Source organism: Schistosoma haematobium, chromosome 6 (assembly GCF_000699445.3).
Source record: "Schistosoma haematobium chromosome 6, whole genome shotgun sequence".
NCBI classification, from domain to species: domain Eukaryota; kingdom Metazoa; phylum Platyhelminthes; class Trematoda; order Strigeidida; family Schistosomatidae; genus Schistosoma; species Schistosoma haematobium.
The window spans coordinates 16,324,442-16,348,933 of record NC_067201.1 but is presented as its reverse complement, the minus strand read 5'-3'; the positions used below and the strand labels follow the sequence as shown (position 1 = coordinate 16,348,933).

General features: G+C 34.5%; 2 protein-coding genes across 3 annotated transcripts; one reads left to right on the top strand and one right to left on the bottom strand.

Annotated features, from left to right (window-relative positions):
• Positions 1-774: 774 nt before the first annotated feature.
• On the top strand, positions 775-3,931 carry IRAK1BP1 (Interleukin-1 receptor-associated kinase 1 binding protein 1; the record flags this gene model as incomplete). The annotated part of the gene is made up of 3 exons (XM_012937563.3): positions 775-996; positions 1,037-1,233; positions 3,298-3,931. Coding segments are annotated over 3 exons (750 nt in total), but the record flags the coding sequence as incomplete, so codon positions are not given.
• Positions 3,932-5,099: 1,168 nt separating this feature from the next.
• On the bottom strand, positions 5,100-23,434 carry MS3_00008637 (uncharacterized protein). Of its 2 annotated transcripts, XM_051216977.1 has the most exons (12): positions 23,177-23,434; positions 22,867-23,139; positions 21,840-22,006; positions 21,247-21,461; positions 18,408-19,352; positions 15,525-16,311; positions 13,454-13,717; positions 10,719-11,071; positions 8,584-8,726; positions 7,426-7,540; positions 6,309-6,709; positions 5,100-5,339 (listed from the first exon to the last, which is right to left on the bottom strand). In XM_051216977.1, exons 2-12 carry the CDS (start codon positions 23,115-23,117, stop codon positions 5,294-5,296), a joined length of 3,687 nt encoding a protein of 1,228 aa, XP_051065607.1. In that variant the 5' UTR covers positions 23,118-23,139; positions 23,177-23,434; the 3' UTR covers positions 5,100-5,293. The 2 variants fall into 2 exon arrangements, with proteins under 2 accessions (XP_051065607.1, XP_051065606.1); XM_051216978.1 differs by lacking the exons at positions 5,100-5,339; positions 6,309-6,709; positions 7,426-7,540; ... (2 more) ...; positions 13,454-13,717; positions 15,525-16,311 and having other exon boundaries at positions 16,632-19,352; positions 22,867-23,136; positions 23,384-23,434.
• Positions 23,435-24,492: the final 1,058 nt, after the last annotated feature.

Here is a 24,492-nt window from a genome sequence, read left to right as displayed (position 1 = left end):
TGGTCTAGAACTTGTCAGTTCCCCATAAATACTTCCAGATAGACTAAGATACATACTGATCTACAAGATGAAGATGAGTATACAAGAAATTTACGTTGAACCAGTTGTTGCTCAGACACACAGTGTACTAGAAGTTCTCAACATTTAAGACTTGGAAAACTCCGCACATGATAGTGTTCAGTATTGGGACTTTTTCGTCAATATGCAAAGCCTTAAGTCATACAGATGTTAATATATTTTGACTTAGCATACAGTGTTCGTCCATCTTTTAAATAAGTGATAAGCACTTTACTTAAAAAATGGCATTCATCTTTAGCAGGAAGTTGATAAAACCACATCTGAGTTTATTCACGGGATCATAAAGCTACTGTGTGACCAGAAACTTGTTAAACTAAGCCTATTGTATTTGTTATACAAAAGAATCAAAAGTGACTTGATTGCCGTTTTTGAATCAAATCAAAACAAATTTTTATCCGTAACACCATCATTTTTTCTTATCTCCCAAGGCAGATAGTTTACGAGGAAACTTCAAAAGTATTCACTAGCCCAGAGCAAAGTACTTTTCAGCCGACAGTCGCCTTTTTAAACAAATCATAATCATCAACAGGTGGAATACCTTAAGTGAGTAGGTGGTCGGAGCTCCATCTGTTGATAAGTTCAAATACAAAATTTGTGTTAGTTTACAGAACATAATCTCCAGGACTAACACAAGCCACCAAACATTTTGTTCTTTGAAGTACAAATAAAGCGGTCACTGTTATACATTGAACACGTAAACACACACTTTCGAATCATGACTACAGGATGACAATTGGTAATGTCCATAACCCAGGTGAAGTTAAGGTCTCTGGTGTCGGAGAAACAACCTCAGAACCTGACTGCTGCAAAGTAGAGATCTTAGTGTGCTCCAAAAAACCTACATGCACTTTAGCTGAAGAGAGCGCAAGAAAAAGAGCTGAATACGCTCGACAAGTAATTTATAACCGACATCTCAAAGTAATTACATTATCCATTGTCTTGTTTTAGCAAAATTTAGAAGTTCAATGTTGTCGAGCACTTCGATACGGTCACAGAAGATAATGGTGTGAACGCTGTGTATAAGTTTGAGATAACGACGTGTGACATTTCTGGAATGAAAAGCCTTTTGGGATATCTTAAGTCCAAATTACCAGCATATATAAGACTTGGAACCGTGGAGTGCTTCTATTCAAAAAAGCGGATGTTTGAACTACGGTAACCGAAAGTTTCTTATTTATAATACTACATTTGACCCTCATTCCAAATGTGATTGAAGCTATGTGGTAAAAGTTACCTAAACTCAAGCAGAAAACACATCATAAGTTCTTGATCTTCAGTATGACTTAATCAGCATTTCGCTATCGCTTTGAGAACAAACTATGTGATTGCATGTAGACCAGCTCAGTTATTCAGTTGTCTATCCTTACTGTAGGTACATAAGAAGTGAATTACTTAAAGTCAAATTGCTTTTTAGAGGAAGCGTATCATTAAAAAGCTTTTCGGTTTAGTTTGACTTGATACATCAACTTTTTGTAACTGAGCTTTTACTCAAGCATCATTTTAAGGAGAAAGTTTAATAGATATAGAAAGCGTAATACTTATGTCATGGCCAAATTCACAGGGAAATATTCCTAAATAGCTTTGGATATTTGAAAAGTTTTGTTCCATAACATCACGATTTTTTAGTTCAAGTTGAAATTTTATGACTGTATTGTTTATTCTGTATGTTATTCAAATAACAAACTATTTCTTCTATCAAATTATAAACCAGACATAACAAACTGACTTCTGAATAAAAAATTAATTATCTTAAGGACCATCCTGAATGAGATCGCTTCTTCTTGAGTTCTTTTAGAATGAGTCTGTAAGGCTTCACGAAAACAGGTAAACAGATCCACCTTTCAATTGTGATTTGCAAAAAATATTTTTGTTACGTACTTTATCTTGAGTCTGCACTAGCTGCCATTCGGTGTAGATGTTTGACTTTGAAGAAACAGACATTTAAGTAGTTTTGATTTGTGACTTTATACACAATCAAAGCACTAGCGTTGTGGTCTCTTGCGACTTCCAGAATCTTATAACAATTCTTGGAGTGGATTCTGAGTTAGATTTTAAGAATCTAAGTTTCTTCAAGAAAACACTTAGTAACTACGTCTTTATAAGCTTTACAGTATAAATATTTCTAGCGTTATAATCTTTAAATTATATTAATCTTACCGGAAATCAATTTAATCGCCCTTAAATCTCGACGCACTTGTTCTTTGAACTTTAAAAAACCTATTGTCAGTGTTATCGTGAATATATATATACAAAAACAGTGAATCAAGTTTTGAAGTTCAACTATGACGCCGAAATTTAGTTAGTTGTTAACTTCAGGGATTTTTAAGTCCTAGTTTCAGACATTATAAAGTATAATTCATTCCTTTTGAATTGAAACTAATGGCAATGACATCTTTAGTACCACTCATTTGCTTCGATCCTTCCTCATAAATGTCTCCAACAACTGAATGTGGTATCGAAGTACTTGGTTCAAAATTACAGCACGCCAGAAGTAATTATATTTATCAGTATAGGGTTGTGGAGATTGTGTTTCAATGAAATCGTGAGCCGATCCATGTTGCACCACCATTGGAATTTTTATCAGTCATTTGAGGTTTTTCAGTTTTTAGTGAAAATCGGATACATTGAGTTAGGTTTTCAAAAACGGTTTGTGTCATGAACTAAAACCATACGCAGAATATCTGACAACAAAGGAGCATTAGAAACCCATTTTATCATTGTATCTGGGCGTATTCATATAGCGTAACAATGATCCTATGAACTACCAAACCACAGACTTTTAAAGGTGAGGATGACACTATTTGTCCACTGATTTAGGATCCAATGATCCATGTTTTTTCTAACTCCAGTCAGTTGTATGGTGTTTTAGGGAAACAACTGTCCCAACCCAAACTCGTGTAAGTCTATAAATCTCATCTTTTCTTCAGAGCCATGGCAAATCTGTCCTAAGTCTAGTCATGAGTACGTCCAGGACTATTCATATAAGTGGCTTATTGGATAGTCTCTTATGTTTAAAATAATACACACAAAAATCAAATCCTTAGTGTCCTGTTTACGGTTCTCTTGCAACTTTTTATCAGTCAGTATTATTTATCATCTAAAAACAGGATTTATGTTGTTAAATTAATAAAAAGCTATTTAGCAACTTGTATGTGAATCTGTTCTTGTTGTAAAAGTTTCATAATAAACAGTTTTACCATATTTTGAAATAACTTTTAGCAAAGAAGCTGTTGAACAAGCCGTTTCAGATGCTAAACATAAAGCTGAATTAATTGCATCGGCATTTGGACAAAGAATTCAGGGTTTGATCAATGTTATTGAGGATGAATGTGATGTTACTGATGAGCAGCTGCAAATAACTACACCAAGATCAAATAACTTCAATGATTACCATCAATTAAAACAACCGAACGATAAAAACAATATCGATAGTGGCGTCGGTCAATCGTATGAGCGGCCATTCGACTGGAGTAAGCCATTACGCAATGCTCAAAGACATATACGGATAAAATTACATATTATCTGTGCTTTAAGCAATTTTAATAACTAAAAAACGATTCAAAAAACTAGTGTTTCTTAAACAAATTAATATATTATTTGCTTTAACGAACTAATCTTTAGGATTTTATGAGAATAGTTAATCATCATCCGAGTATCAAATAATTTTCAAAGAAGTCCATTCCATATTTGATTATTTATGAAAAATAATTATTTAACGACTCTAGTTTTCATGTTGCTTGTTATTCAAATCAAATTTTTTTTAAGGAATTTTCAACATTTATGTACACACTGACCATTTCTTTATGACAATAGGGCACTGGAAATTCTGATTAAAATAAAGATACATGAATTCTTTCTAGTTCCTTTTAGTAACATTTCTTTTTGTGATTACTTTTCACTGAAGATTGGTGTAAAGTAAGGAAACATTGGAAACGTTGGAGAATTTTCAGCAAAATCGAAATAATATGAACAAATTTCGAATAGTGAGTTATTGTTTTAGCTAATAGAGTAATATCATGACGGTGAATTTCCGCATCATCGAATCAGGGAGCATCCGACTATAAGCTGATTCGAATTTTTAGACTAAATAACAAAAAGATTGTTAAGTGTCTTTCATACACCCTCCAATTGGTGATGGTTCAAGAATATTTTAAAAATGAAGTGATTTTACCATTCGCTTTAAGAAATGTTATATATGAAATTTGATTTTTATTGAAATCAACGAATTAATGTAGAACGTATATACAGAACAAGTGTACTGTGTTCTTGTTCTCAATGATACGATGTAATGTTAAAATAACAAATGGATCATTAAATGTGAGTGGTCATTAATTACCATTCCTAAGGAGCATGCTGAATGGTATATATATAACTCCAGATCTTCCAAATTTGTTCACTATATATTTAGAGTTTCATATTCCCATTTTACATTTCCTTCAGCTAACTGTCATTTGTGAACACTAAAGTAAGTAGGATTATTGTCTTCCTAGACCGTTTTGAATGTAATTTATAAGTTTACATCCGAACTTCAATCCATCAATACATATTCCGACCCCAGATTAAGAACTTTTACTTAATGATCGAATGACGAACAAAGATATTTAAAAAAAACGAAAGACCGTGTGAACTTTCTATCAAGTGACTGACAAAGTTACAACTACTTTTATGAAACTGACATGATTAAGGAATTAGAAAAAGGTAATATGTTGACAACTCCAGGATATTGGAGGTTGAGATCAGTCCTAAAAGACAAAACTGAACACCGAAATATTAATTTGTGTTAGTAAGAAAGTTGTTTACAGCTCGGCTATTGAAACTGAAAAGGATAGAGCGTGGAACCTAACTAGTGAAGGTCAAATATTTAAACGACAAAGATAATTTCTAATAAGCTGTCCTAATAAAATAGGCGTTACTTGCACACATTCAAACAAGTCATTAAGAAATTTGTTACTCCTGCAATAATACGAAATTATCAATTAAGTAACACCTGAAGTCACCCTTTTAAATTTGAAACAGAAGTATTTTTTCAATTTTTTTAAATTTTATTTATTTTACGAGGAATAGTAGTGTAGTTATGAGTACAAAAGATAAGTGTTGAGTTTAGTTGCTGTTTTCCTTGATATGAATTATATACAAAATACATAGAGATTATTGCGGACTGGAAACAACAAAATTTGTCATTATCTAATGCATACAAATAAAATGAGACATTCATTCAAGGCGCATCCAAATCAACATACGACCGTCTTGGATAGCCACGTCTAAAAATAGATTGTGAGATTTACTTTGATAATAACAATAGTTTTGATTATATATATATATATATATATATATATATATATATATATATATATATATATATAAATTTCTATTCGCTAAAAACAAGTTTTATGATCTTTGAGTAAATACTTTACAAACATGAACTAAAATTTAATTTGATTATCTGATCTCATATTTTGATTTGCTCAATAACATCAAGCTTAATAAATAAACAACTGTGAAATCTTGATCCAGTGTTCTAAATGGTAGATCTCAACAGTGAGGAAGTAGCAGTTTGAAACCTCGTTCTACTCCTTTATATTGAAGTAACTGTATGGTACATACTTAAACTTCACAAAAAAAGATTGATGATATAGTGTCAAGCGCAGGAATCTGCAATTCAACGTTGGGTTCTAGCAATATTGTGTGGTCCATCGGTTGGGAGTTATGTTCAACCAAGTGTGTTTTTAAGTAAGGAAAAAAATTATCTTAGCCTACACTCTAGTCGATGGACCACAAACATTCTGTTCAGTAGATGGCTATCGGCTTCAAAAATCGTAAGTAAATGTCAACATCTACTAATTAATATAAAATTTGCATTTGGTTCAACTTAAATAATGCTTAGGGTTAGTTCTCGTCACAAACTGCCACCATTTGTTGGAGCATTGAAATCCAAGTGGAAAGAGGCAGCTGCCTTATACATGTGCTAGAATTCTCGGCAGCGGATAGCCACGACAATAAACTTGGAGCTGAACTGAAGGCTTTGCAGTGAGCACAATCTCACTCTTAATGAGGCGCTGGGTTGGTGTTCAATGGTATAATCGACAAATCTAATGAATTAACTTCTACGCAAATTACTAGCTCACCACATAATTTACAACAGAATGTACACTTTCCTGAGTACACACCAATTAAAGTACATAAACACTTGCTAAAACCTAAACCAATCGTCAACAAAACACTTTACTAACCGATTAAAGTTATATCCACCAGTTCGTGGACCATTATAATAACTACGTTGATTGCTACCACCATATGGAATTCGGAAATTCGAATACTGTTGGCGACCATATGGTCGAGGGTAGAATGGTAAGTTACTGTGTATATTATCCCGTCCATAATTCCCTCCCATATTTCCACCTTCATTGCGATTGCGTCCATACTGCTGCCATCTTTGTGACTGGAAGTTATTTGATCCTTGTGCCCAAGAATTAGAACGTTCTCGTTCACTGGTTTCATTAGCTAGATGACTTGATTCTCTAGCAGTTCGACGAGATGGTGAGGGTGACTGAGATCGCCTTCTAGGAGATCTTGGCTCAGGAGGCAACTGGGGTCGGGCAGGATCCATAAGATAGTTGTTGAAAAAGTAGGCCTGAAAGATAACAGGGAAATTATCATGGTTTACCCATATCATGTGATAAGTTATCAAGTAAACGGACCTAGTCAATGATTAACTTGGAAAATGGACAACTGATTATTTATGGAAATAAAAAAACACGAGTTACCGGTACATAGAAGAAAGAGAATAATGAACAAGAGACTTTCAATAAAAAAACGGGAAATCAACATGAAACCATCAATACTAAACAAGGTAAGATAATACGAAACTACTGGCTTGTATGCAACTATAAAAGTGATTATATAACCACCTCATGAGTGAGACTTGCCTACGTAGAAATAAACACAAAATGTTAGAAACCGAAGTCAAGTCACTGTAGTCATATATATTACATCTTAATAAAAAGAATGTTGCCAATGTATAATATTTCAAATGTATTAGTGTAATATATAAGTTTACATCAGTTCAAATAGGTTAAATACATCCCAGTTACCAAGGGCAAGTTTTTATACTCAGCACTGATATAAACTGCTCGATTCCTACTGGTAATAAATGCCCTGTCGCTTAAATTGAAGTAGATAAAACGTGAATTGAACCAGAGACCTAATGGTTGAATGCTAAATATTTAAAGGAGAAATCTTAACTGTATGGAAATACCAAATATGGCGCATTTATTAATAAACACGGATAGATTATATGCACGAAAAAAGTGTAAAACATATTGTGCAAGTTTGACAGGAAAAACTCACATTATCTTTCTTGGCAGCTTCAACCTTTTCCATATGTTTATTGAGAATATGTTTCTTAACGTAGATTGGATCTCGGAACTTCTTATTTGACAATGGGCAAACCCATATCACATCGCTTAAATAATATAAAAAATTAAATGAATAAATATTACAGTAACTGACCTACAAAACTTTGACACATACACTGGGTGAAAAGAACTAGTTATCACCATAGATTTTAAAATTCGTTTTCGAGGTAGAGATTTCTGTATTTGGCTTCGAGCTACACTTGGTGTGATACTACCGGGTGGCTCAAGCTATATTAGGCGGGACAAAGTTTGGTTCCGCGACTTAGTGGCTGAAAGTCAAACATCTCAACCACTAAGCTATTGCTCCACTATGATTACAGACCATAAGTTTTAATTACTTAAATAGTTTACTAAAAATTTTGTAGTTTGAAAATTGTTTTTGTCATGAATTGGCATCAGTTAGAATAACCTCGTGAAGAATAACTTAATTTTCATTTGTAAGGAATAAGCGTGTTCTCATTGGTGACTAGCTTTTAATACATATGTATAACTGATACCAGAACTAATACCTGTTTAGTTTTCATGGATATTTTGTTCTAGATAACAGAGCTAATTATTGAGAAAACTTTGAAAGCCCAATTTTAATCTGTTAAAGAAAATTCATTTTTACGATAGATTCTGCAGAATGAATATTCTTTGTTATTTGTCGCAAATTTTTACTATGTATGTACTGATTATAATGATGATACAGTAGGGCAAGAACTAAGATTGATAGTTAAACTTTGATTCTAATTGAGAGTGGGAGACCCATACTTACTATATCTTCTAATCGTTTACTTGTTAAATGACCTCTTGTCATGTTTATTTTTGTGTTCAATAGCCGCAACATTTCGTTAGGAAAGAAAACCTATTCTTTTCGGTAGTTATCTTGTTTTCTAAATGCAGTCCAATTAAGAGGAATAAGCAAATAATTTGATCTCGTGAGTATTTATCACTCGGTCACATCGCACTACATTGTATAACATCTACCCATTAGCATACTTTGTCTCCTTTTAACAACCGAAAATTCAGCCCATCAAATAATAAAAAACCTACTTCATAGTAAATAATTAATAATAACAATACATATTTGTATAAGCTTTACACATACGCCTTTCGTTTTTTCCGACGTGTATTCAATTTTATGAATTCTTCCACAACATCATCTGCATTTCTATAACCCAAACCTTTACAATCATTTTCTGTGAGCGGAGTAATGAGTCGTACTAAACGTTTTATTTGACTGGCAAATAACTAGATTGTGTAAGAGAAATAACATTTTGTAAAATTTGAGAATTAATTAATTTTAGCAAAGAATAAAATATCCACATGGATTTGTAACCGTAACCAAAAGAAAAAAGTCGAAAAATTAAGGATTTTTAGCGTCTAGTCAACACAAGAAAAAATGAAATCAAAGTTGAGAAATAATGCTATACCATGAGTTCTGTTCATAAGTAAATGAATGCTTAGTATATTGATAGACAGACAGACATCATCAACATAGAGCCTGGCACAGAAGTACGTTGAGCCAATTCGCCATATTAGACTAGCAGAATGAGACGCAAATAACGAGATCGAAATAATGTGGTAACAATGATGAAAAGAAAGACTAAACCTTTGGAATATGGTTTGAAAAGACAGTAAAAACGTAAATGTGAAGAGATACCGGAGTTCAAGTTCGAGAGAAAAACAACAAGTGAATGCATCGGTGCCATCGCGAATGATTCAGACTTATGTCACTCGTCTTCAATCATTCTAGTTACATTTATCACACATAGCCCAACTAAGCAGTCTGCATCTACCTACATGGTTCGGATTAATGGTCAATAACTTTATGGGCGGAAGCTACGTTTTAGTTTGTCCCCATAGCTTTATTCCAGCCTACTTCTACACCGAGCAACATAGTTTGTTGAGGTCGGCAGCCGTTGGGGATATGCAATATATGCCCTAACCATCTTATATGATGATTTACAGTCTTATCAACCGATTTCCGACGTTTACCAAACACACTATTCCCAACTTCAACATTCCTCACTTGGTCGCTCCATGAAACGCGAGCGATGCTTCGAAGAAAGTTTACATAAAACACTGAACGTTGATAATTACACATAAATGTTTGAATTTCCTCAATGTTTGGGATTACGAAAAAATTGCTCGACTCTATTTATAATGGGCGAAAGTTTATAAATTCAAGAGTAGCTTTGATACAAACATTGGTGAAGTTTTTGCTTTGTCCTTCTCGAAATTTACTCATGCGGTCGCGTGTTTATACACTCTACTATGACACAAATACTTACGAAACTTACATATAGAGTATATAACAACAAAATTATGAGGGTGTAAGAGAATGTTAAGAATCTTTTTGAAACTAGGGGTGATAATCGGGCTAGGGAAAAAATCAAATGGTTTGAAAATTTGACTAAAACAAATGTTCCATGAATCTTGAATAAAGAAATTGCTATATTCATTTTCAAGAGCCTGGGAAACCATAAATAAAGTACCAATCTCTTAACATTCGTTTTTAAAATCTTGGCTTTGCAAAACTAAGTAAATAGTAAGATATTTATGAAAACTAACTCGCAAATAAGTTTTTTTCCGGGTTGTAGATACATAACCATAACGTTCCAACTTATCACCAGATGCTTGGACATTGTCATGTATTATTAATAAATGTTTATTATATTTTTTGACATCAGGAATTCGGTTATGAGATCTGAGAACCAACTTATTCCATATTGTTAATATGTTATATCGAAATTTAAAAACTGTAAAATAACTCAAAAATGATAACGTTCTCATGTAAGTTAGGTTGCTTTCATTACAAGCAGATATCAATCAGAAACTTCATGAAAATCAACATTAATAACCCTTTATGTATTTGAATCTGAAACAAACTAGCTTCGTGATCAGGATATGAATATTAACACTATCATTGGGGAAAAACTAAATATACTGTACAGAGACACATATAGCACTGTATGATATACAACAAACTGAGTACAATTAAAATTGTGAACAGTGGGAAATGAGATGATCATAATTCGTTTTATGATACCATCAAGGGTTAGGTGGTCCAACATTCAACTCGATCATTAAACGAGTGGTTATCGCTGTTTATGTCTATGTGTACAGCTGAAACGCTTCCACAAAAAATGTAAAACAACTATCAATAATTTCCTCTATATCTATGACCATTATACCAATAATACTATGGATAAATAAAATATAATACAATAAAATATTTACATGATCAACTGATTCTGAATTGATTAACTTCTCTGGACTTTTAACTTGTGTTAAAGCTTTGGTTATTTCATTTAAACCCGGTCGAATATGTATAAGACGACATGGATGTGGCATTAAATCTTCATTCATATAAAATGCAGGTGCATAAAAATCTACTGAATGTACTATTCTTAAATATAAAATTAAACGATCCAATACAACTAATAATTCACTATCATCTGATTCACAGAATCGTGAAGATATATCAAGTTGTTGTAATTGTAATGATGAGTGTAAATTAATCATTTGTGAATTATTCATTAATGTTCCTTTTGTTATTGAAGGTGGTTGAAATGAAATAGATTGCATACCGCCTAAAGAAATAAAGTGAATTTATAAATATTAAAAAATCTTTTTTGAGTAACAAGAAAAATTAAATTATTGTAGAAAAATTATCAGAAGGGGTTTGTGGCGATTTTAGGAACTTCATAGACTGAAATCATGAGTCAATTGAAGCTAGACCACCATGGAAAACCTGGAAGCACTGGACAGCCGTTTCGTCCTAGTATGGGACTCCTCAGCAGTGCGCATCCACGATTCCGCACCCCGCGAGATTCGAACCCAGAACCTATCAGTCTCGCGCCAGGCGCCTAACCAACTAGACCACTGAGCCGGCATTCAACGGTGTTAATGTCTAACTTCAACCAATCCACGAAGTTGCGCCACCGTATACCTTGTCTTCAGTGAGCTGATATCTCACAACAGTCCCATACTAGGACGAAACGGCCGTCCAGTGCTTCCAGGTTTTCCATGGTGGTCTGGCTTCAATTGACTCATGATTTCAATTTGTGATACTGTAGAAAAACAAATTACGAGATAAACTGGTTGAATTAAGAAAGAACTTGAACGAGTCAGAAAAAAATTAAACTACTTGTTTAGACAAACAGAAAACTAATTATGAAAATGATTGGTTTTCAGTAAGAAAAACTTTTAAAAAGCCCAAAGGACTTTTACATAGTTTGTAAATTTCTTAAGGTCATTTAAAGATACTTCATGTTTGAGATAGAAAAAAACATTTGTTCATGTTGCTAAAACAAAAAGTATCATTACTCATGGTCAAGGATAATTTTCGAGTTTTCCTCACATGGTCTCAATATTACTTGTGTGTACTCCTGTTTGGGGATCCACGAAATACTGTTACATCAGAACGAAGAAGAAAAGAATGGTAACTGTTAGGGATTATTTATAGACTATTATTATATATATCCTTATTAGATAGTTATTAAGTAACTAGGTCATATATTTTTTCGTATTCCACTTATCATAAACTTTAATTTAACCTATTGGCTACTGTTATACCATTATTAATTTATTACAGTATCCAATACTCATAGCCACTTTTGGTTTGATCTTGTATAATTATTGCTTTTTATTTTGTAGTGTGTGATGCGATCTGGTCTGTTTGTATATAAATCACGTATGTCTGAAATAAACAATCCACACGGTGGACGCTGAGATTGTGTTCTGAACTGAATGGGCTGGACTAGTCGAGAAGTTACTATTTTGAGGATCAATAAGGCCTCAGAGTTGACCCTAGGCTGTTCATAGCCCCCAAATGCCCTGGTACGGCCGAGAGTGGGGAGTCATCTCTCCCTCTCGAAATGCTCTCACATGGCCACGCGTATATAGCCTCCGCCAGGGAAGTCCTACTCACTGCCTTCTCGTGGCATTACTGTTGTTTACGAAATCGAGAGGACGAAAAGCGAATGTCCGGAGCTCTAACCGGATTTCAAACCAATGCTGCACATGGGCTCCAGTATCCTGCGGGAACAAATGGCGTATGAACCAATTGTTGGTCACCGGCCACCATGGGACTGCATCTCCTTACGATGCTCCACTGCCTTGTGTATCAGACCTTTAGGTCAAAGGCTTGAGGTGTGGCCCCCTAAGAGAACCACCTGCTTCGGTTTGGGCACCCGGGCAGTATCACAGCCCTCACACATATCGAATGAGATTTGTGTGGCGCATATGTATTTGGTGCCTCCTTGTACCAAAATCTATGTGTTAAAATAAATAAATAATAATAAAGGCTGTTCATGCTGGCTGCCCAGGACAGAGTGGGTTGGAGAATGCTGGTCAGCGGCCTATGCTCCATTAGGAGTAACAGGCGAAAGTAAGTAAGTAAGTTCATGCTGGCTAACGCATCATTGGTTTAGCACAAGGACAAGGTCATATAAGTCGGTGTTATGATTTACGTGATATTTGAAGGGCTAAAAATCATAACAAATACCGTTTGTGAACAACGATATTATGATTGCATTTAAACTTTGAAAAACATTTATAAGCTCCCAAGTTATCGGCAAAGACTGTGGTTTGAGATTTTAACATATTTCTTACTGTGCTAAAAATTCTATATCTTACCAAAAATACAATATTTAACAAAGCTAATAATAATGATAATGATGAATTATAGGCTTTAGAGTAGATGTCAGTCTCTTAAGGAACACTTTTGAAATGTCCTCCTACGTTGGAAAGTCTCCTAAATGCTGAAAATCTATCATAGTTAGGAAATAAAAACCACTCTACTTCGATAGCTTTCCTCCGATTATACCTTTTCTTTCGAATAATTGTTCTGTCAATTTTTACAATTCTACCTACACCACCCATCGACTTTGTTATTTACATCATATGAAACTAAAGAAAATAAACTAGCGATACAAAAAGGAAAAAAAGATAACATTTTTAAAATCACCTACCTAGTAAAAGAAGTTCTTCTTCAGCATTTCCCTCGTCGACAAGATAATCAGTTAAACCCTGCAGAAGAGGATTTATTGTTTTTATACTATTTAATATATTTGCCGCCTTTATTAAGTCGTCACCAGGATCAATAAAATCACTTTGTTTCTCATCATCTGAAAGCATAGATACGTCACTAGAATTTTTACTGTCTTGTAATGATGATGACTTATGTGTTTTCTGATGAGATGATTCTTTCACATCTGAATCATTGTTTTGTTCTTCTATGTAAAACAAAAACAGTGTATGAAGTGAAGAAATAAATTTTACAACGATAGTAAATATTTCACTTGATAATTTGAACGTTAAAAAATGGATAATAATTAATTTACACATGTACGTTTGCGTTAAAGGTGACGACTGGTATATTATTGGAAAGCCTACCATTAAAAAACTTCATCCCTGCATATATTTATATCAAAATAATTATTTCGTACATCAGAACGATTTCGGAATTTCAGTAAATCGTTACACATGAAACACAGTAAAAAGAGAAATTCAAACTGCTAACTGAAATCGACTGAAACTAAATACTCAATGTAGTTTGGATTACTCCACTAACATCAGGATGATTTTGACACATCTGTTCAATGAAACGACTTACTAAAAGCAGTTTATTGATGGTATTTGAGATTTGTTTGCTTTTTCGAAACCGAAATGTCTCAGGATTGGTTTATATCGATATCCAGTCTCATAGTAAGGGGATAACTAAGTGCGTTGATCACCTCACTTATCTCTAAAATCTTATCACCACTGATGAAATCTAGACCACCTGTATATCAAAAGATGAATGTACGGTAGAGCAGTCTGTTCAGAATTACCTTACAGCTATAAAACACTGACTTTTGAGTTAGAAGATATGGGCAAATACCCAATGTTTTATCCTAAACGTTTAGACGCATTATCTTTTACCAATTAAGCAATTAACCAGCAACGTTGGCGTTGACTGAAACGTTGGAATGACTGAAAGGTTTGTTAGGTATGCTAAACCGCCAATAACTTGACTCAGTAAGCTGGCTACGATAAAATCAGGTTGAAAATATTAGATAGACAAAGCAAAACACGGTATTAGTTCCCAAAACCATTAAGGATTGTCCTAAACAGTGCAGAGAAATACAGATTTCATATAACTGTTTTGTGTATTTAGAGACTTGCTCATAATTTGCGATAGTGGAGCATACTAATATTTATGTTCCCATAAACTTTTAAAAAAGTATGATTAAATATTTTTCTAGTCATTTCTTTTAATTTTGTTGTAAACATAATTTTTGAACTTCCTCATTTTTCATGCTAACTCTACTAACGTAAATTATAAAAATCTGGAGAAATGTATTTTTGCTAGATCATATGTTGTTTAAGTTTGACTGACTGGCAAAAATATAAAGAATTGAGTCGATCATCTATAAAACCTAACATTACGATCAAGTGAACTTTAGTTTAGATTATATTTTTCATTGAGCAATTCAACAACTGCATCGCACTACACTACATTAATCAATTTAAGTGAACAGATGAATGAGAACAGTGAGGATTACTAGTAAAATATGGTTCAAAACAATACAGTGTATAATTAAATAACCTCAAGAATAAATGAATTCTGAAATTATATTAAAAGTGAATAAACCTAGCAACTGATTTTTAATTATTTCAAAATATGTACTCCAAGAGGCTTTAACGAATGTATACTTTATTTTCTTTGAAAACTCAACGATATGCAAAATTAAGTTGTCTATCGGTAATTTTGAACAATTTCTTATTGCTTTAAACGTTTTTTAACAACCTCACTTTTGATTTAAATATCAAAGATGGTACAAACAAAATGTTTTTTTACTTCATCACCATCGTCATTATGATTATAGTGTTTCGTAAATTATTGAACACCTGTTGGGATGTTTTATGCAATGGCGATAAACGAGTTAGAATTATTATCTATAGCCTTCATATTATTGCAACCAAAATTAGCGTGACCAATTACTACATACTAAAAGTGAATAAAAAATAGTATACAAGTGAATGAAAATCATTCCTTACCCATTGTTTCTTCATTTTCAAGAGATTGATCTATATCCATTGACCGATCTTGATTACTTGAATGATTGATATCATTTTCGCCTAAGTTATTTTGAAGAAATAATTTATTGATCGTCAACGTCTCTTTATAAATTTTCTCCTTTTGTTCACTAGTAGTAGTACCGCCACCATCTTCACCTTCTTCTTCACCATCGTCAACGATAGAGGAAACTTCTCCATGACGTCTCAAGTTGATATGTTCTCCTTTCCCCCTTTCTTTATCTGCTGACATATTGTTATCATTCTTTCTATTATCATTAGTATCATACTCTGTTGTTGACCACAAACCTCTAGCCTTGTCGAAATCATAAATAACACGAGCTGCTATCACTAGATGACGACGTGCTAAAGCTTTTGAACGAATACGAGTTGGACATACACTTAATAACTTATCGAACAAATGTCCAGTCTTTCGAGCACGTTCTTCATGTGGTACTTTCAAATGATCCAAAATTGGTCGCGATAAACGTAAACACTCAATTAAATCACTTGAAGCTTCACGATCAACCGCGTATTCAATTAATTTATTTTTTATAGCGATTAAATCTATACTAATCCACTTATTGTTAACATCGTCTATATATTGTGAAGTAAATGATGCCCATCCCATACGTTTTAGTAAAATTTTAGGCATAGGATTTTTCACCCTACCGAATATTTGATCATCTGTTATTGATGACACTGTATCCGGCATGATAACAGGATCTAAGATAGCTAAACGTAAGAAATGTGGACAAGTGGAAAGTACCTAGAAAATTTAAAACAGGATAGGACAATAAAATTAGTAAAAACAATCTGACGATTAGAAGAATGGTAATATCAAAACAAAGTTACTATGTATAAGCTATACTAGATTCTAAAACTTATGTTAAGGTAGCCTAATTCCAAGTAATTTAAAGATCCCTTATAAAATAACCAGAAAAAAAACAAGGAATGTGATAGTGAACCAATCAAAAGTTGCTAAGTGAGGTGGAAATGTTTTGCCAATCGAAAACCTCCCAATGACAAGAGCATGTTATATATATATATATATATATATATATATATATATATATATATATATATATATGAACCGGATGAAAGGTTCAGTAAACGCCCAACTTTGAGATCAACAGGCTGGATTCCGTAAGGATCACTTGTGCACAAACCAAATCGCGACACTACGGATCACCGTTGAACGACCAATTGAATGGAACTCGTCACTATACATCAGCTTCAGTCACTATGAGAAAGCATTTGACAATGTGGATAGAACCTTATGAAAACTTCTTCGATACTACGACTTACTTGAGGAAATCGTCAATATCACACGGAATCCATACAACGAACTACACTGCAAAGTCATGCATAGAGGACAGATGACAGACGCATCCCAAGTAAAAAGCGGAGTCAGACAAGACTGCTTACTCTCGCTCTTTCTTTACCTTCTGTTGGTTGACTGGATTATGAAGACCTCAACAACTCAGAGGAAGCACGGAATACAACGAAGAGATCGGAATCAATTAGAAGATTTGGATTTCGCAGATGACCTGGTCATTCTATTCTATACACATGAACATATGCAGATGAAGACAACCAGAATAACAGCAGCCTCTGCATCAGTAGGCCTAAACATACACAAGGGAAAAAACAAGATCTTCAAATACAACATAGAGAACACCAACCCAATCACACTTGATGAAGAAGCTCTGGAAGATGTGGAAACTTTCACGTACCCGAACAGGATCATCGATGAACAAGGAGGGTCCGATGTAGACGTAAATGCAAGGTTTGGCAAAGTAAGGGCAGCATTCTTATAGTTGAAGAACATATGGAACTCAAAACAACTGTCAACTAATATCAAAGTCAGGATCTTCAAAACTAGAATCAAAACAGTTCTATAGTACGGAGCTGCAACTTGGAGAACTACTACAACTATCATCAAAAAAGTACAAGTATTTCTAGACAATTGTCTACGCAAGATACTCAGTACCCGTCGGCCAGATACCATCAGCAACAATCTATTGTGGGAGAGAACAACTCAGCTTCTATCTGAAGAAATTCGAGGAAGGTAGTGGAGGTGGATAGGACATGCATTACGGAAATCAACAGACCGCATCACGAGGTAAGTGCCAACTTGAAATTCTGAAGGGAAATGGGGAATAAAAAGGCCAAAGAACACACTGCGTAGAGGGCTGGAAGCAGAAACGAAAAGAGTGAATGGCAACTGGAAAGGATTACCCAAAACGGAGTTTGATGGAGAATGCTGATGGGTGGCCTAGGCTCCTCCATGAGGAATAACAGACGTAAGTTATTCATTCGATTTGGTTTACACCGGCAAACTTTCTTCAGTCATCGTTTTCTCACTTAGTAGCTTTCTGAGGTTAGCATAACGTAGGTTTTGTGTATCAGCATCAGACTCGGACACTGCATATCATAACAAAATACCTAGGGGGACGATTGTCAGCACTAATTCCATCCTAAGAATTTACGGTTATCAAAACGTAAATATTTTATTACAATATACAGTATGAGGTATACATATATCTAAGGAAAAAGTGGCATGAAAGAAACTTTTGGTCAGTTAAGCGTTTCTATATATGTTCGACAATACAGACGTTTCAAGTATTTCATACCCTTTTAATTTCAATCAATTTGCTGAGTTTTACCTGGAAACATTTTTTTCAAAACTGTAGTAACTGTGATGTTGTGACTAGTTGTTCAATTTGGTGTGGAAACCCGAACTGATGTACGTACGTACGAAGTTCTACGTTGTTACTGACCGACTGAGTTGTTCAATGAACTTAAACGAAAATTCCAGAACACGTGGATTATACAAAAAGCAACTACTACTGGTAAACTTACAGATATTAAATCTCGTTTGAATATATTGAATGGAATATGTGGAAAAAATAGTAAAGTTGTATAATGAATGGGTCGACGAGTTTGTTCATTTGTGACAATTAATTCCTTCAATTCATCTTTATTTATTGGATCTGCTGATTTCTCTATTGTTAGATTATCGAAATCCATAGATTTTTCGCCATCATTAGTAATACTATTATTATGAGTATCATCACTAATAACAACACCACCAGCAACATAAGGTGGATCTGTCAACCCTGATAGTACATAAACTTCATTCGATTGATTTGACCCTGTCGTATTAGGTGATTTCGTAGAAGACATCGTGTTGATTTCATCAGGCACTACTTTTGAACAATCACTTTTATTCTGCTGGTCGTTATGATCATTGTTATATAAATGGTTAGTTGAAATGGGATTAACTTTGTTGTGCACATTATCGTGATTGTTATTATTATCATCATGATGACGGTGATGACGGCGACGATGACGGTCACCACTATGACCAGAATTTTCTTGGACATTCTTATTTTTAACAAGTTTAGAACGCTTCTTCTTGTGTTTTACAACCGTCTCACCATCACTGCTATCACTGCTATTGCTTTTAGATATGCTAACTTTCCTTTGGTGTTCCTTATTATTATTATTATTATTATCATCATCGTCAGTACTACTACTACTACTGTTGCTGCTATTACTGCTACCATTATCGTCGTCACTACTATCGCTACTACTGCTACTACCACTAGTACTATTATTATTACTTGAACTGGAATCTCTACTATGACTGTTTACGCTATCAGTTCCACTATCATTACTTTCATCATCACTTAAACTACTGTCTTCGCCTTCCTCCTCTTCATCTGCATTATTTTGACGTCTTTTAATTCTAAACTCTTTACGCTTCTGGATTTTTGAAGAATCGCAATAATCTGGTTTAGGCTTCTGCAAAGAAATGTGTAAATATAAAAATATGCATCATTAAAAACCTGTTAAGAGTAAATTTTAATATACCATAATGAGGTATATTCGATTAAAATTTAAGATACTACAATATTGTGGAGGATAGCGTTCGTAGATTTGATCTATTGTCCTAAAATATTGGAAGTGCCTGCAACTGACAAATCCCAATGAAGGCCTAATTATTGACGTAGGCACCACAAATGAGTTTATGCATAATGAAAACCGGGTAGGGCAGCAAAATATTAAACATTATGTGAAGTTACATCAACATATACATAACACAGGACGAAAATAAACACGATTGGAATTTGTAAACACCATAACACTTTGGTGTCTAAAGGTATCCGAGGGTTACAGAACATCCTTGAAGGTTAGTACTTGTAATATCAGTCAAAATCCTGTCCTCTATGACATAAAGCCATGCTAGTAAACAAATTTCCGATTTTCAGAGTTTATCAGTGAACTGGTGAATAGTTGGCTCCAGAAAAAAAAGTGCCAGGTTATATACCTGCATCAAAATGAACCCTACTTCACTAGCCCCCAAATGCCCTGGTACGGCCGAGAGTGGGGAGTCATCTCTCCCTCTCGAAATGCTCTCACATGGCCACGCGTATATAGCCTCCGCCAGGGAAGTCCTACTCACTGCCTTCTCGTGGCATTACTGTTGTTTACGAAATCGAGAGGACGAAAAGCGAATGTCCGGAGCTCTAACCGGATTTCAAACCAATGCTGCACATGGGCTCCAGTATCCTGCGGGAACAAATGGCGTATGAACCAATTGTTGGTCACCGGCTACCATGGGACTGCATCTCCTTACGATGCTCCACTGCCTTGTGGATCAGATCTTCAGGTCGAAGGCTCGGGGTGTGGCCCCCTAAGAAAACCACCTGCTTCGGTTTGGGCACCCGGGCAGTATCACAGCCCTCACACATATCGAATGAGATTTGTGTGGCGCATATGTATTTGGTGCCTCCTTGTACCAAAATCTATGTGTTAAAATAAATAAATAAACTACTTCACTAACCCTCATATTTCCAACGCCCCTTAAGGCTAAGTATATGAACACTCGCTTGATTAGCGTTAGACTACATCGTAGTTATCATTACCAAGGTTTGATCTGATAATTTCGAATAAATTGAGCATTGGGTAGCTTGTTATAAAAAAAATAATACATTTGTAATATCCCGAGTAGAAAAATTAGATTTCTTGACGTTTCGTGACTTATTGTAAGCCACTTCTTCAAAGGATAAATAACCAAATTAAAGTTAATCCAAATTTAAATAGTACAACACGAATATTCTACATTATTATAGAGAACATAAGCAATTTGATTTCACTATAATACTGTTGTTAGGTTTGAAAAAAAACCCAACAAAATATCCAGATAAATTTTTGTTTTCGTACAGTTCCCTAAGTAGAAAACCACTGAGTACGTATCAAAAGCCTGAATACTCACGTATAATATGGTAATCAAATACAAAAATGAATTCTTAAGTCTTCTTGCTTATTTCATGTTCAGTAAAGTATCAAGCAACACATATTACTGTTAAACAAACACGAAAAATATGATAACTCTATCAATAAATGACAAAAAATCTTTGAAAATAAGCTTATTGAGTAAAAAGAAACAACTCAGTGTTAATTACCAATACATCAAACATTATCACCTGAGGTTAAAAATATTGTGCGAGTTTTGAAATGTTATGTTTATCCGAACTACACTTGTAAGAACGAAACCCGATAACCCTGCGTACTGCGGTTAGTTCGTACTGATAAACACCAACAAACACAGTTTTATGATTCGCTTTAATTAGTCGCTAATTATAAATATTAAAATTCGCAGCATTAAAACGAACTTAAAATAAATAGTACTTACTTTTTTCATAGTGCTCGCATCAAATTTCTCCTTATCAAATGGTCCTTCTCGTATATCTGATGACTGAACTATATTGTTGTTCGGTTTAACATTTTCTGTATGTTGAAAATTCGATGGCTCAATGATCACGTTGGGATCTTCAGAAATTCTATCTTCGAGTAGTTTGTCCAAAAGAATAAAGTCCTCTTCCGTCCCACCAGCCAGTTTAATCGCAACTAAATATTAAATATGAACAATTATAGAAAAATGAACTAAGTGAAAAAAAAGCATTTTGATTAACGTTATGAGTATATGAGGAACCAGTAAGCGCTAATAGTCTAATAATTAGTGTTCTAAAACTAACATTCTAGAGTGATTTTAACCCACTCTATTCTGAGCATATATATATATATATATATATATATATATATATACGCAGACGACTGGTTAGAGAACTTGAGGTGGCATATAAAAAGTTTTCCAGTCGGTTTTTAGATATGACCTCAGTTTACACACAACAAATCATGTACACAAAAGAATGTTTAGAAAACGGTGGGTTTATTAATTTTAGGAAGAAAACTTTTACTTGAGAACATCTATATCACACCACCTACCCATATCTAACAGCCGGACAATTTCACTTTCATAACCACTGGCTAGATGTAGATTGTCAAAATAACCATTTCTATAAAACTCCATAAAAATATCTAAACGTCTTCGGAACAACTTCATGCTGGACGATGATTCTGTGAGGTAATCTGGATGATATTTCTCGCGGAACCTATATGGAATAAATTTAAACAATTATATTAAAGTGAAGTGTAAGAGGAACATGCACAGTGATATAATGACGTAATATATTTTTGGGTACGAATTATGAGATGCATTGACTTTCCATATTCTTAGGAGTAAAATCACACAAAACCTCGTTAGCTCACAAAAGTCTGACTTCAACAAACAAGTTAAATATTCTAATCTTAAAGTAGCCTTAAGGAGCGAAGCAACTTGATTTCGAAAAGTAATATGGATTAATAATTCACATCATGAATGGCTGGTTTATAACAAACGCCACTAATGAAATTTAATTAAACGTATTTTAACATTTTGGAGAATGTAATACAGAAAGTATTTCAATAGTATTGCAAATGCGATGAGGATGACTATTGCGAAGGCTAGTAAGGTGTTATTTAGCATTCACTTGTCAATAGTAGCAACTTATATGGTCCTTAAAACATCTTGATAGTTAAAAGAGCCTATGGTTTATTTCATGTGGGTTGTATGGGGTGATTCAGGCAATTTAGTGAAAAGTTCATAGTTTACGAGCTGTCAGATGGTAACCAGTGTTAGTTTGGCACGATCAGGGTAGGATTGTCAATTTAGAAGTCGAAGAATACTAGCAGGCTATCGCGGCACAATAATCTACCATGGCAAACCTTTTTGTGTGAAATTAAAAGTAGTATATCCGATCTCACTACATGATGGTGGATTAAAGCCAGAAATTTACTACCTAGATGAGGCTTATTGCTTTTCGACTATTGTTGAACATTGGATTTCGGTCTAAATTGAAATATCAAAGAGAGAATGGCTCCGTATATGAATAGAATTAAGAATTTGTGGAGCAACGTAAATAGAAACACATACCAAGCATACGATTTGTTCCTTTCGAAAAACTCTTCCAACTGTTGGCGAGCGAAACTTGCTTTATAGGCTGCATATTTCTCACCAGCCTCATTATTTGTTAAACTGCTGTGGTCGAAAGGCTCGAGAAACTTTTTAATGGACATTGGCCGTTGGGCGAAGTCGCCCTTACGAAGAGAATATCCATGATTTGGAACAGTATTTTTCACAGAATCCGGCGTATCAATTTGATCCACATCTTTTTCAGCACTCATCTTGTAGCAAACCCACCGACTGCTATCAAAAAAGAAAAGTTTATTGTGTTAAAACATACTAAGTGGGGAATTGTCATCACAGAATATTTGTTAGTCATGGTCTCGCATATCATAAGTGTTCATTAGATTCTACAAGTATACGCACACGATGATATCTTGCTTAGTAACTACAACATAAACACCCTAAAATGACTATTCTACACATTGCTGGACATTTATAGGTTATATCTATTTTAAAGATACGACCAGAAAATATACACACTGACCTTGGTAAGGCGAATCTGCCACCACAAGACACTACAATATCCAATAAATCAGAGACGACCTTGTAGTTGGTTTCTTTCGGTTCGCACCTTGGCGCCATGGTGTGATTCTAAGTTTTTGTTGGCTCACAACGAGAGTAATTTAGCCACTAGATCTCACTAGTCCTTATGAATTAAACTTTTATTTGAGTGTTGATAACCTGTATCATTATCATGAGCATCTATGGACCTGTAGCGGTAAATAAATCCCCCAAGATAAATAGATCTGTAAGTCTTCGATATTAGATGCTGACCGCATTAGTTTTAATGGACTCACCTATATGAAGGCGCTCGGTCATGCATCGGCACCAGATCAGTTGTGGGAACGCCGTGCTCAACAACCCTTGCAATCGCCATCCAGATTAGATCAAACGATCCTCCATATATTGATAGCCAATGAAATATATCTTCGAACCTCCTCGCTTCTGTTTTTTGATTTCAGTTGGTGGGTACGATTAATATTAGGTGTTACTGGTTAAAGCGTTGTCAAACTCAGAATACCTGTGGCATCTTCAAACCCATTGGTTTCTTTGTGTTCGTTTCTTCTTCTTTCTGCACGGTTCCAGATACTTGGTGATATTCAAATGGTGACATTGCATCTACTTAACTACACTAATTCTAGCCACTATGGTGTTTATTTTCATATTTGTATATTTTGATGTTGGAGTGAGCGTTCGTCTCAAGGCAGAGGGGCTACTGGATATCAACAGTTTCCACGTTAGCAGACTAGGCGTTGGTTGGTTGCATTGTGACAGTAGAAAATTTGCAATGCGTTCGCTAAGAGAGTACAACTGTCTTAAGAATAATAAATAAGTTCATTAATTGGTAATGTGTTAGAAGACGGAATTGAAAAAAAAATAAGAGAAATGGAAATTATAAGAGAGATATGAAGTAGTTATTAATATGTGGTAATCACAACCGCGGTAAATTCTGAGACATGCATCAGACGCAACGTGTCCAGGAGATAGATAGCAGTTCATATGCGAGTACATGTTTGTCAAGTCTCCTCTTAAAGATATCCACTGATGGGGCTGTGGTCAGTTCGGCTGCAAGAGCCATCCGAATGGGGGCAA

Bases quoted from the DNA above. Each gene is read 5' to 3' on its own strand.
- MS3_00008637 (XM_051216977.1), bottom strand. From the start codon at position 23,117: ATGAGTGCTGAAAAAGATGTGGATCAAATTGATACGCCGGATTCTGTG. The intron at 16,312-18,407 runs GTAAGTTTACCA...TAAATTTTCTAG, and splicing joins TCAAACGAGATTTAATATCT to GTACTTTCCACTTGTCCACA. The intron at 13,718-15,524 runs GTAAGGAATGAT...TGTTTTACATAG, and splicing joins TGAAAATGAAGAAACAATGG to AAGAACAAAACAATGATTCA.